At 43.2% G+C, this 13,552-nt stretch overlaps 1 protein-coding gene across 1 annotated transcript in view; it reads right to left on the bottom strand.

The window, feature by feature from the left end:
• VWA8 (von Willebrand factor A domain containing 8) overlaps positions 1 to 13,552 on the bottom strand; it is a 1,363,176-nt gene that overhangs the window by 4,452 nt on the left and 1,345,172 nt on the right. Inside the window, exons 43-44 of the mRNA XM_086935029.1 lie at positions 7,651 to 7,749; positions 4,360 to 4,598 (exon numbers count right to left, since the gene is read on the bottom strand). Coding sequence (XP_086791155.1) covers positions 4,360 to 4,598; positions 7,651 to 7,749 — 338 coding nt within the window. The remainder of the gene's footprint in view (positions 1 to 4,359; positions 4,599 to 7,650; positions 7,750 to 13,552) is intronic.

The raw sequence follows: 13,552 nt of genomic DNA, 5'->3' as shown, positions 1-13,552 counted from the left end.
GAGGCAAAATGATTCCCTCATGTGCATGGGAGCGCGACTCTTTCTGAAGACCGCGCAGGTGCTGCATGTGCACCAAGACTTAGTATTACAGAAGGGGCTACACAAGCATCTGCCTCCCTTTTTGTCATACAACAGCGCCTCGGGGCACAGAAATCGGACATACATGCCCGCTGCGACTCAGGGCACTTTGCGTAATATGCCCCAGAAGGATATGATGGTGGACATCATTTTATTGGTAATTTTACCTTAAGTTTTTGGACATTCACCAGAAATTGGTGGACATTCCAATGTCATATCACTCTAAATATAACACTAAATGGCGTCTGACTACCAATTCGGGCAGAAACACATGTTTCTGACCAAATGTGTCTTGCCTGTAATGTGGCAGTTTCAAAGGCTGTATTACTGCATACGACATTACTGCAAATTCACAAGTCAGTCCTGAAGGAATGAGCCCTAGAGAATGGATCAAAATTCGAGACAGACAGACAGAAATAACTGCAAGAACACCAATTTCTGATGTTAATTCTATTCAATAGTGTCTAATTCGGAATACTATGTTTATTTTGCATCCCAAAATTGATGGTGTCTTTGCTACAGGTAACAGTGGGTGCGAAATCGCGTGCCCAGCCATCAACTCTGTACTCAGGATCCGAGCCTTAGATTTTAGCTCTAATGTGCTCCATTCCGGCTCAGTTCATCTGTCACTCATCGGCATCGTTTCTCTGCAGCCAGGGATTGGGAGCTTTTGGAAACAGCAGGCCACACTCCAGTATCAAACTCTATATATATATAACAGAAAGTGACGTACTGCCTAGCATGTAGGAGCTGAAGCAGTTTCTGTATTAAACTCCTGGCGCCGCCTCTGACTCTGCCTGGCTCTAGGACAGACACCATTCCTCTGCGAATGAGAGATGTACGGAAGGTATTGTGAGTGGAACGGACTGCCGCCAGCGAGGACATCCACGCGTCCGAGGCTGGGAGTAAGAATGTCCCGGGCTTGATTTCAGAGACCCCCGACTGGGATATGACACTCGGTGAGCAATAAAAGCTTCAAGTTAGGCGGCAGCGAGGAGACGCGGAACTTGCGAAGAGAAAAGAGGACGTTACGCAGTAAAGAAAGAATGCGCCCCTCTCTGTATGACGCGCACCAGTAATAGCAACCAACAGGGCCAATCTACACGTGACGTTTCCAGCGCGGTGGCTCATTTCAGGCAAAGAATAAACTGTTCACGGTCTTCGTTCAGGATGGCTGTGTATTTTCCAAGGAAAGCCTGGCCGTCCTGAATACGAAAACAAATACATGATCCCCACATACTCAGAAAAAACTCTCAGTGCGTCAAGGGCATTTATTGGTGTTTTTTAAAAACAAACTCCTGCTTTGGGAGTTTGTATTTGAAAGCCCAAAGCTCTGTGTGTAGGTGCACTAAACGTGGCGTGTGCACAGTAAAGTTTCAGGGCCTTTCCAGGGGCCACCTTGGCAATGGCAGCGGCTTCTCTAAAGGCACATAACTCTGACTGAGAAACAACTCTACATATGTCTGGCTGCAGTTTGAGGTGGGCGAGCCAGCAAATGAACAGGGAGAGCCGGGCTCTACACGTCGACCCCTGAAAATATTTGCAAGTACATTATAAACAAACATCTTGCAAAACAAATTACGATAAAGGTTCTTCAAAATTCAAAAAAAGTGTATTTATTTAACAGGTGGAAGCATTTCACCGTAGTACATCTCATTATATCCCTGCATCGGAGGCATTTATTAAAAGTAATAGTGTAAACATTCCTGCCTCTCCCCCAGACCAATGTCATTGGTGAAATAATGGCCAAGTCCCTGGTCATCTGTGCGCCACAATATGTGCTTAGTTCTTGCACAGAGCAACATTATCTAGCAAATCAAACAAAAACGTTTCCATACATAGTGAGTTTGCATTTCCTGGTCCATGGTCGGAAAGTGAGATAGGAGCGCGATTGCAGCACCCCCTGTGACACACCGCGGAGGCAATCCCCGCCCAACAGCAAGGGCCCGCTGGGACCGGTACAACAGTAAATCATCCACTGCCCTTCACTAAGATCCCCAGGCGGCAGCGTGATTGAACTCACAGCGGAGAAATTAAATTGCGAAAGGAAATAGTGGCGCTCCCGTTTTTCACAATCTAAGAACTTCTGCATAACCTAAAGCCCTTTCCCACTTGAGTAATTGGACCGCGGGATCGCGTTATCCCCACGATAAGAATGCCACACTGACAGAGCCCTGAAGAGAATCTGAGATTAATTTCCAGATTTGAAACGCGTCGGCATAACGGCGAATAGGCACCTTTGATTTAGCAAAGATAACAGTTATTTGTCAACCCTAACTGATCAACGAGTTCTAATTAATTTTCTTGTTGCCTTTTCCTGTTGTTTTGACCCTGGTTGGGCCTTCTAATGATTTGAAGTTTCACAAAGATTGATTATTTGTGTGGACAAAACTGTTTTTCTTTTGTAAACGAAGCTTGTTCATAACTGTGGATTCATCTGTATATATGTTTATTGTTTGATGTATAGATCCTTATGTATGATAGTTGTAAATAGTGTAAATGTTTGTAATTAGTGTTTTTTCTCAACCTTAAAATGCTTTTCAAAATGATTTAAAAATTGATAAAGGGTCTAAATAAAATAACCCATACAAACAATAGGTTTTTCCCTTGTTTAATTAGTGAGATAAAATTATCCTGAGGGCCAACATTGCTTTTGTTTCACTGGAATCTTCCTGATAGCATGGCATGTTTCTCGAACGCGGCTGACTGACACCTCAAAAATCTGGTCGGGAGCATCAGAAGGAAGCGTAGGCCCAGAGTCCACCAATATGGACAACTGTATAATTTTCTGTGGGCACCCCTATAGCTTCCCGAATGCTACAGGATACGTTGAAGGCAGTAGGAAGCCGGATTCATAGGCACAAGGCCTCACCATAATGAGCCCATCACAAAGGCTGTCCTAGTCACGTCCTACACCATCCTTCTACTCATGCTATGCCTTCCACAGCAATACCCCTTCACAATTTTGTATCCACCACCGGGGCTGCATGAGGTGACTCTCAATCAACTCCCTCAAATTACCACATTTAGGGGTTGATTAGGATCGCGGACGGACTTGGGTCCGTCCGCGACCCCAGAGCAGGAGGGAACCTCCGCATGGCATGCGGAGTTCCCTCCTGTGCAATTAGGATGTGACCGCAAGGGTTGCGGTCACATCCTCTATTTTTAACATTGCCGCGGGTGCAGCTTCAAGCTGCACCCGCGGCAATGTTAAAAATGCACGCATTGCATTTGCATGCAGAAAGCTGCAGGCACCGCGCGGTGCCTGCCGCTTTCTGCATGCAAATGCAGGGGGGTACCATAGGTACCCCCCATGTGCACCCCCCACCCCCCCCCCCCCTTCACCTAGGGGGCCCGCAACGGGCCCCCGCAGTGAAGTTCCGTATGCTTTTCCGCGGCGGAAAACCCGCCGCGGAAAAGCATAATTTACTGGCCATCCTAATATGGTGGACGGTGTCTGGAAGACACCGTCACCATATTAGAGCTTTTCCGCCGCGGTTGTAATCCGACCGCGGCGGAAAAGCTGCGGACGGAAACCAGGACCCACCAGCCATCCTAATCTGGCGGTGGGTCTTTGGTCAGTCCGCTGCGGTTTTTCCGCATCCTCGGGGCCGGCGGTGGCTTCCGCCGGCCCCGAGGATGCGGAAATTCCGTAATCATAATGACCCCCTTAATCAGGTCTTGAGATTAAGCCAGATCACCACATCTTGTCTGGGTCTTTAAGAGTTGTGACCCTGACCTGGAACAATGTTTCCTTCTGTCCGCTTGCCTTGCTCCCAAAGGGGGGTCGAGGCATTAGAAAAGGAGAACTGACTGCCAGCCAGGTCGCAGTGTTCTAAGTGTAACAACTCCAACCTTGTGTGGAACCCAAATGAAAGAGCCTCGCTAAAGAAAGGCTATTGTGGCCTTTGCATCACTCAAACCTTGGCCAAAAGCATTTCTGTAAATGTCCCATCTCATTTCTACCATTGGAGCAAAGCCTGTAAAAAGCCGCCCATGCAGAAAACCCATGCACAACAAAAGTGGGCAATAGCAAGCAGAGGTGGCTGCTACTTATAAAACAACATGGTGATGAGGCTCTGTGAAAGACACATCACACTAGTTTAGTTTATGGATTTCCCGGAGGCCTGAGAAAGACTGAATAAAAAACTACTAACTACAATGCCATAAGGTTTGAACACCTGCACTAATGGTGCCTAAAATCAAAGATCTTATAGAAGGAATATGAATTTAATTTAGTGAGGACAATAACACAGTATTACCTTGTTATATATCTCTTACCTTTCAGCTTGGTCCCCAAGAGATCCGATAAATAAGGCAAAGGCGTTAACCTGTGGGTTGGTGGTCAAGCTTTGGGCAAACCTAGAGGGTGGAATGCCGTATCGCTCTAGGTTGGCGTCACTCATAACTATAACAAAGTACTCGTCAGCCTCTTCTTTGGCAGTTTCACGGATGGCGTGTTCTGTTGCTTCCAGCGTATAGTCCCCACTCATGCAGAATTGAGAATGAGCATGCATTGTCTGCAGGCAATGTAACGTAAGTTATTAGCAATCACAAATAAACACCCTATACATTCAGATATACAATCAAAAAGAGACATCAGTGTTAAAGAAACCCTAGAGCACAGAAAATAGTATAAGTCTAATCTATCATTAAGTGGGATAGTGCTGCAAGGCAGTATAGGTGAGGTTTCAGTAGCTGGTTTGTTTGTAACTGGCTAGTCTCAAATAATAGTTTAACCTTTTTGTGATACTGGTGTAAAGTTCTATGAACATGAGCTGACTCTTGTGTTCATAAAGATATCTTCTTTATTACATACAGTGGAGTTGCATGATGACCTACCAGCCTCATCTTACAACTGGAGCGACTCACTACAAAACACTGTATAACACATAATTAGAGGCTGTAGCTTTATGGCTAGAGCTGTCGTCCTCAAAGCTGGGGAACCGGGTTCGAGTCTCGGCAACGACGCTCAACATCCTGTCATTCTGGGCAAATCACGTAATCTCCCCGTGCCTACCAAAAATTAATTTGTCCTTCTGTAACGAAACTGGTGCTCATGTAAAGCGCTCTGATACCCGATGTCTCGGGTCTAGTTGGCGCTATATAAAACTCTAAAAAGAAATGTGGAACCACCTACCAGGCTGAGCATTAGCACACACATAGGACACATGAAGGAACAAGGCCCAACACATTTCTCTCCTTCACAAAACGTGATGGAGCAAATAGGAATCGTAAAAAAAGATACTGGTGACTGCTGAGATTCCAGCTACAAAAAAAAATACACAGAGTCCACTTAAAAGAGGTTCTATTCTAAAGGTGAACATAAATGGAGAAGGGGTGAGAATGAGAAAGAGAATTCCCTTGTATTGTATTGTATTGTAATTGCATTTATACTTTTTTGGTGAGTAGCACGTTACTCAGGGACCCATAGAGGATTAGTGTTGAATTAGTATAGTGAAACATGCAAGTACATTTTAAGTGGTGGATAGGTTAGTCAGGTATTTGGATTTGGAATGATAACAAAAGGATAGAGGAGGAAAAAGTTTTTTATTTATATAGCGCTTGTTACCCCTTGTAGCTGTTACCTACTACTCCCTCCTGACCCCACTGACATAGGCAGTGACCTAAGGATCCATATCCCTCCATATTACACGGTAGATGGGGATGCACACAGGCCCACATGTTGCTGTGAAGAGCTTGCAAGGCGGGAGGGAAGGGAGTTGTTCTCATTCTGTTGTTGTGGATCCACTAACCTGCTGAGATGATTGCTGAAGAGAGCAATATTGTGACTCTATGTTAGATCAACACTGTTGAAATGTAATAGGAATCATTCAAATGCTCTATAAAATATGTTTAATAAAAAAAATGGAGAAGGGGAAAGGGCGGCTCTGATTCAAAGATGCCGAAAGTCAAACGCTTTTTTCGCTTACTTTTTATTGTGCGAACTTGGCCCTTGGGCAACAAAGCGCTTTACAATAGATCCAGACTACATTACATCTTTTATTTTTAGGGACAGGGAGATTCGGTCACTTGCCCAGAATCACAGCATGTTGAGCCGAAGCCAAGATTCAGACTTGGTCTCCATGTCTAAAGTCGGCAGCTCCAGCAATTCGGCCGGAAAATGCAACAAGATATGACATGTGGCAAGAGTGTTTAAAAAGCATAGCCCTCAGGGAACCAAAGGTAACAATGTGAGTCCGGAGGTGCACAGGCCAAGTAAAATAATATAAGAAGGAAAGGAACAACATCAGGAAACAGTCATATAGGGAAATGAAAAGTAAAGCTGCACACCATGTTGCCTGCCTGTTAACTTCTGACAGGGACATAGCATAGTTATAAAAAATACAGGCAAATAACAACATGAAAATAGGTAGATCTTTTTTAAAACATACATTTTCAACAAAGTGAGAAATTATGTTTTTTTGTGGTTAAAATAGTTTTTAAAAAGAAGATCTGAGGGGAGTATAAAGCAGTTCATTGCTTTAATAGAGGCCAGTGATAGACTGTGGCAGTTTCCCAGACCCATCGCAGAATAGTGGACCTGTTACCTTTTTTTTCTTCCAATCGCACTAGTAAGAAACAAGCACTGGTGAAGCCAATAGGTTTCACCTATGCAATATGTATTGGTTTTGCCAATGTTTTTTTAGACATGTTGTGCAGAAGCTTGAGCTGCTGTGCCACATGGCTTAAAGTTAATTTAAAAAGTGCTACGATGGGGCTATTGTTGACTGCGTCATAGTGTTTTTTTCCCCTTTACTTTAAGTCATGTTGCACAGCAGCGCAGGTTGCTTTGCAACATGATTCAAAGTTAAGGAAAGAAACGCTATGATGTCAGTGGCGGCTACTCCACTAAGGTTGAGGAGCAACGCCCCACTGCTTTAGGAGCAGTGCAGAGGGAAAATAAAATGATAATAACCGGGTTATTATCATTTTAATTTTCACTATGGGCTGGGTTAGGGTGGGGGGAGGCTGGGGTTACAGGGGAGGAGTGGCTTGCATTGAAGCATTGTGATTGGCTTAGGGAAGTGAGCGTGTGTGCTTTCATCCGCTACGGAAGCAGAGGAGAAGGCGGCTGAAGGGACCGAAGGGGAGAGAGAGTCGGCTGGCCGCAAAACGTAAGTGGATTTATTTTTGCTTCCCCCTCCACCACCCCTATCCCCTGCCAGCCGCCACTGTATGACATCATATCACTTTTTTCCCCTTACTTTAAGCCGTGATGCACAGCAGTGAAGGCACCCAGTGGTTATACGTTTTACTAAAATGTAATTTAAAAAATCCTACCCCACTGCAAAGATCATGTATACCTTACATTGTTCGTGCAGGACTGAACACTAAAAAAACAATGGTAAAACAGTGAAAATACATATTTGTGGTGAATGTGTATCTGACGTCTGAAGTTTAATCAATAAAATATGTGTATTTTTGTGATATTCAATCAGCAATACTGTCATTTATTTCCCACTTTTACTTAATCACCAAATTTTCCCCTGCCTCTGAATCTTTTTGACTGAGAAGATTCCTTTATCAAAGACTTCTTTAGTTTCAGACATATGTACAAATCGTATTTACCTTCATTATCGCTAATCTTTCTTTGTTGTTCTTAGGGACTTTGTCACTTCTCACCAGCTCAATGTTGAACCCATCTCCAGAGTGACCAAAGATATCGTACTAGGGAGAAAAATACAGAAATCCTTACGACTCACATACCTACCACCACTGGTAATTCAAAGAAGGTCAATCATACACAATTCATTAAAACGTAACAGACAGAATATGGAACTTTTTAAAACACGCTTTCATAGAAAATGCTGAGTAGAAGGTCAAGCATGAGCTTGAAATTTAGAACCCACATTTTTTGCTGATGGTGATTTGGAGTGTTTTAGAGGTTACAGAAATTTTTTTTTTTTGAAAAACTTTATTGACAAAATAGGTGCAGAATTTAAGAGGTTACAGAATTTAGCATAGAACAAAATATTGTGGTTCAGAGTTCGACTCGGTCACTCACCTTTATGCAGGACAAAAGCATGGCATTGCTTAGAAATGCTTTAGGTATCTCTAGTTTGATTAAAATGTAGAAAGGATCCACTCAAGAAAAGGGTGCTTGTGAGATGCTAGCATTCGTATTCCCCAATTTAAAATGTATAGCACAGTTTTGATCCCTGCCCAAATTTCTGTTTGTGCAAGGATCGGAACATCAAGTCGTGGGGTTATTGCCGTGTCTTATAAATGTCGCCTCTCTGTAATTTTTCTAGATCAGTTTTCGAAGAGCAAACCAGTTCAAATTTGCAGGAGAAAAAAGCCTGGTAATTATTGAGGCATGAAACATTTGGTGGGATCCCAAAATAATCGTGTTATTTAAAAGCAAAAACATGAAATAAGAAGTATTTAACATATATAGTTCGGTAAATCGCAAAGTCCTATCCAGGGCACTCATAACCAGAGATTTCAGTTATCTTCAGCATCACTCTTTTATAAGCAGCAGCATGATGGGTTGATCTGAAAAGCCTTTAAGTAAGACATTGAAATGGATTATCTGACATGGCTCCGTAGCCGCATAATAAATACATTGTTCATGGCAATGAAATATAGGTTGATTATCTGAGGTGTCTTAACTGCAGGTAACTCTCATTGGATTTCCACATCTGGCATATAATAGTGCCTTACAATATGCACCTGTACCGTCACGTGTATGGTGTCAGTAGGCTTAAAGTGACTGAAGGGCTTTGGCCGAACGCTATTTAGTAGCTTTGTCCCTCATTCTTTTCTCCAAGTTTAGAGTTGTGAACGAGAATTTTGATCACAGGGGGCTCAGAGCCATCAAAGATTGGATTAGAGGGGGCATTATTCCAGAGACACCAACCTTTTTTGAGGGCACCACGCTTGTGACCTATTTACTCATGGCACCCGACGTGGCTCAAACCAGCAGATGCTCCTAGATACTGGCATGTGACAGGCATGAAGCTTCTTTACCGGGCCTCGTAAACACTTCTGACATGCACGGGGGTGCTTTGAAGTCTGGGATATACCGAGGGAAGGAGAAGGGCTATTGGCACATTCCTGGTTCAAGATCTAACTTGATTGCGTCTGCACTGCCACCACACCACAATCGGCCCTGAAGAAGTATAAATTGTCTTTAATGAACCAAGAAACATTCAAAGTGTTTGGCTCTATATAATGCCATATTCAGCCCCGCCAACCTCAGTAGATCGATAATTTGAGTTGCAGAATTTTAAATGTGGCGAAGTCCACTCCATTACTCAGAGAAGTATGTTTATGACAAAAAATGAAATTTCTCAGCGGAAGTGAAAGGCTATTGAGCGCCACAACTGTTAGACTGCTTGTGGCCATCCGATTTGTAATCTAATTTGCAGGCTCTTATTCCAAGCACTGCCAGAGATTGTTCAAAATATTTTGTGTCGGTATTAGTTTTGCAGAAACCACAAGGACAAAAATGCATTAAAAAATAACTACATTATGCCCTAAAATGTCTGGCTGAATTTGGCAGAGGACGTGTCTGCACTAGGAAGTCGAAACAGCTCTGCCAATGTTTCATAAAGTTATTGGCCTTTCAAATTATATGAAATTCTTACCGAACGAACTGACAATAAAGCCCTGAAAAACCGGTTAGTAATATTTATTACAGGTTCTACAGGGCCTTTATTGTGAGTTCAATCGGTAAGCATTTAGTAAAGGCCAATAACTTGATGAAACAAAATTGGGAGAGCTGTTTCGACTTCCTAGAACATATAGATACTTAAAGAGTTGAGGTTTTGCAATGTGATACCCCATGCTAGGCCCGTCTTAAAGGGGTTCTATATTGTTCTGTCAAAGGCAATTTTGTCTATTTTTGAAATTTGGTGACTGTTTGCCTGAGGGTTGCCAGTTAATGTGCAATAAAGGAGCCTTAGCTGGGTATGGTGACAAGCCAATCATAAAGGCTATAGGCTTAGTTAGTTCCCACTAACTAACTTAGTTAGTGGGAAAAATGATATTGGCATTTCCATTTATAAGCCACTGAACCATTTGAGCTGACGTTTTTATGTCAGGACAACAGTAGCACCGGTGGCCATGTGCAGATGAAAATATAGAAGCCTGGCCTAAGAGAGTTACATCTTTAAGATATTATGGCCTCAACATACTCCTACATGCTACTAATTCCTGATATCTATCTATCTATCTATCTATCTATCTATCTATCTATCTATCTATCTATCTATCTATCTATCTATCTATCTATCTATCTATCTATCTATCTATCTTCACTAAAATAGCCAAAGGTTACAGGGATATTATAGTTAGGGTCAGATTTTACTCATACAAAACCAGAGAAATTCAACCGTTATAGTTATTTGAGTTAACTATAACTCGAGTCCCCGCAATGCACTGATTATGACCTCACATATTACATCACTCATGACATGGTCAGTGACATCACTGATGATATCACTTATGACATCCCAAATGACATCACTAATGACATCAGTGATGACATCATCCAGTGACTGTTTTCATAAAGTTTATGAGCGTTAAATATATATAAAAAGGTGCATTGGTGAATAGGTGGCTGTATGAGTGTCTGTATGGATGACTCAGTTGGTCCATGACTGCATAAGTGAGTGATTAGGTGTCTCAGTGAATGTATAGGTGAGGGACGAGTTGTGTAAATGAGTGTATCTGTCTATCACTTGATGTCTAAGTGGGTGTATGAGTGTGTTAGTGGGTACATAAATGGTTATGTGGGTGACTGATTGGTCGTCTGACTACATCTATGGTTGTCTGGGTGTCTGTGTGTTTGGGTGAGGAGGTGTGTGACTGCCTGTATGAATGAGTGAGTGGGTGAGCCTGTGGCTGTATGGGGTACTGTGTGGGTCTCTCAGAAGCTGTATGGGTGAGTGAGGATGTGAGTGCATGGCTGTGTCGGTGATTGAGTGCATGTCTCAGTATGGGTGAGTGGGTATGTGAAAGGCATATAGGTGAGTGACGGGGTATATGAAAGTCACTCTATGCGTGAGGTCACTATGCGTGAGTGAGTGAATATGAGAGTGCCTATATGGATGAGTGTGTGCTTCTGTCACTAACTATATAGGTGAGTGAGTATGTATTACTATTTGTATGCATGAGTGTCTAGGTGTGTGAGTAGTTCTATGGCTGACTCACTCAGTGTGTGAGTGTCTGTATGGGTGCATGAGTGGATATGTCAATGGCTATATTAGTGAGTGAGTGGGTATATGAGTGACAGTATGGGTAAGCGAGTGGATGTGTGTGTAGATCTATGAACCAGTGAGTGGGTATGTAAGTACCGGTATGGTCCTGTGAATGGGTTTGTGAATGGTTGAGCGGGAGTGGCTTCGGGTGTATCAAAGATTCTATAGGGGTATGAGTGGGTGCGTCAGGGATGCTGTGGATGATGTCATCACTGATGTCATCAGTGATGTCACTGACCGTGTCATGAGTAATGTAATATATGAGGTCATAAGCAGTGCATTGCGGGGTTGTGAGTTATAGTTAACTCAGGTAACTATAACGGCTGAATTTCTATAGTTTTGTATAAGTAAAATTTGACCCCAACTATAACATCCCTCTAACCTTTGTCTTTTTTTGTGTGAATTTCTAGGATTTTTTTAATTCTATTTGCTAACTATAACATCCTTTTAACCTTTTTTTAGTGAATTTCTAAGGTTTTTAAACTAGCAGTCATGTTTGCAGAGTGGTGGAGAAAGGGGGCTGGGCCTCCGAACAGCTCTCATGAATTCTGTGGAGTAGGACTTACAGGGGGTACAAGGAGGGCTTCTTGGCACCCAAGGTACCTCTGGAGCCAAGGAGACTTTATCCCCAAACTAGTAGTGCGCTTGGAGGCACATTTGCAGAGTGATGGAGAAAGGTGGCGTGGCCTCTGACAACTTCTCAGCAATTCTGCTGGGTGGGACATACTGGTGGTAACAGGAGGGGTAGTTGGTCCCCAAGGATGTGCTTAAGGGCCAACTTCCCCTCCTATTACCGCCAGTAAGTCCCATACAGCAGGACTGCTGAGATCTGATAGCAGGCCATGCCCTCTTTCTCCTGCACTCTGTAAAACGTGCCTCCGGGCACACTACTATTAAAGGGATGAAGTCCCCTTGGCTCTTGAGTGTCCTTGTGGGCTCAAGTAAGTCCCACAAAACTGGATTGCTGAGAGGTCGTCAGAGGCCACGCCCCCTTTCTCCATCACTCTGAAAACGTGTCTCCTGGCGCACTGCTGCTTGGGAGATGAAGTCCACTTTAGTCCTGATGCCCTCAGGACGCAAGGTGACCTAATCCCCCACCAATAGTGCACTGAGAGGCGTGTTGAGAGGCATGTTTACAGAGTGGGGGAGAAAGGGGGCGTGGCTTGTGACCACCTCTCAGCAATCCCACTCGGTGGGGCTTACTGGAGGTAATGGGTAGGCTAGTTGGCCTCTAAGAACCCTCAGCCTGGCGGTTTTTGCCACCCTTGAATAACTCTACTGATAGTACAACCTTGAAACATTAAGGGGTTTGATATAATTTTTAGAGATGAATTTCACATCAGCTTCTCAATCCAGCCGCCTCCTTATGCCTTTTGGTGTCACTGTTTGTAAAAGTCTACAACAAAATGCAGGACTTATCTAGTTACTGCATTACTAATTTCTTTTCTCGCACTTATCTTTTTAGTGCGTGGCCTCCTTCCAACCTGAGCTGTTGCCAGGCGAGGTGAGGTTTTTTCTCCCTACAATTGGGGTGAGTGAAGACTATGTTTTCTTTGCATTTCAAGAGGTTGAGGTAAACACTACATAGTTTGTATATATTTAACACTGTGTCTTTTTGTTTCCCACATTTCTATGCACAGGAGGAGATACACCTTCAATTGTTGGAGATTGTTCATGTTCAAGCTCCAACTCACGATAAGTATATGTTGCAGTAGCTTATCATAGGTCCTGAAGAAAGCCGGTATAGGCTGAAACATGTCGACCGATTAATACACGTGATAGATAGCAATTCCTTACATGCTATCAGCTTACTGTTTTTAACGATACCACTTTGATGGTCACACCGAATAAAAGTCTTCTTATGTCATCAAAGTAGGTATTTTTAATCACTAGGATTAGTTTCCTTTTTCTTTTCTGAGCACTGCAAATTTATTTGCCCCTTCCACTCACACACTATCCTCTGCTGGTTGGATGCGGTTCTTAAGGGTCAACATCTGGCTACCTCAGACTCTCCCTGAGGAGAAGCCCATAGGACACCTTTCTTTTCACCAACCCAGATGACGAAATTCCACTGATGAGTGGGCGGATGGGTACTATGTTCTTACTTTCTAAACCCTGTATCTTCCTATCCTCACCTCTATGACATAATAGTGTCATGTGCTCAAGATCAATGGTTTGATCTGAACACTTATACTGGACACAACCTGGTCCTGTCATTTCTTCATTTCACAGACTCTCAGTACCTCTCTTGTTTTTTGTAGTAGTAG

This window comes from Lissotriton vulgaris, chromosome 8 (assembly GCF_964263255.1).
Source record: "Lissotriton vulgaris chromosome 8, aLisVul1.2, whole genome shotgun sequence".
NCBI lineage: Eukaryota > Metazoa > Chordata > Amphibia > Caudata > Salamandridae > Lissotriton > Lissotriton vulgaris.
Note: the sequence above shows the minus strand (reverse complement) of the source record. Positions and strands in the feature narration are given on the sequence as shown.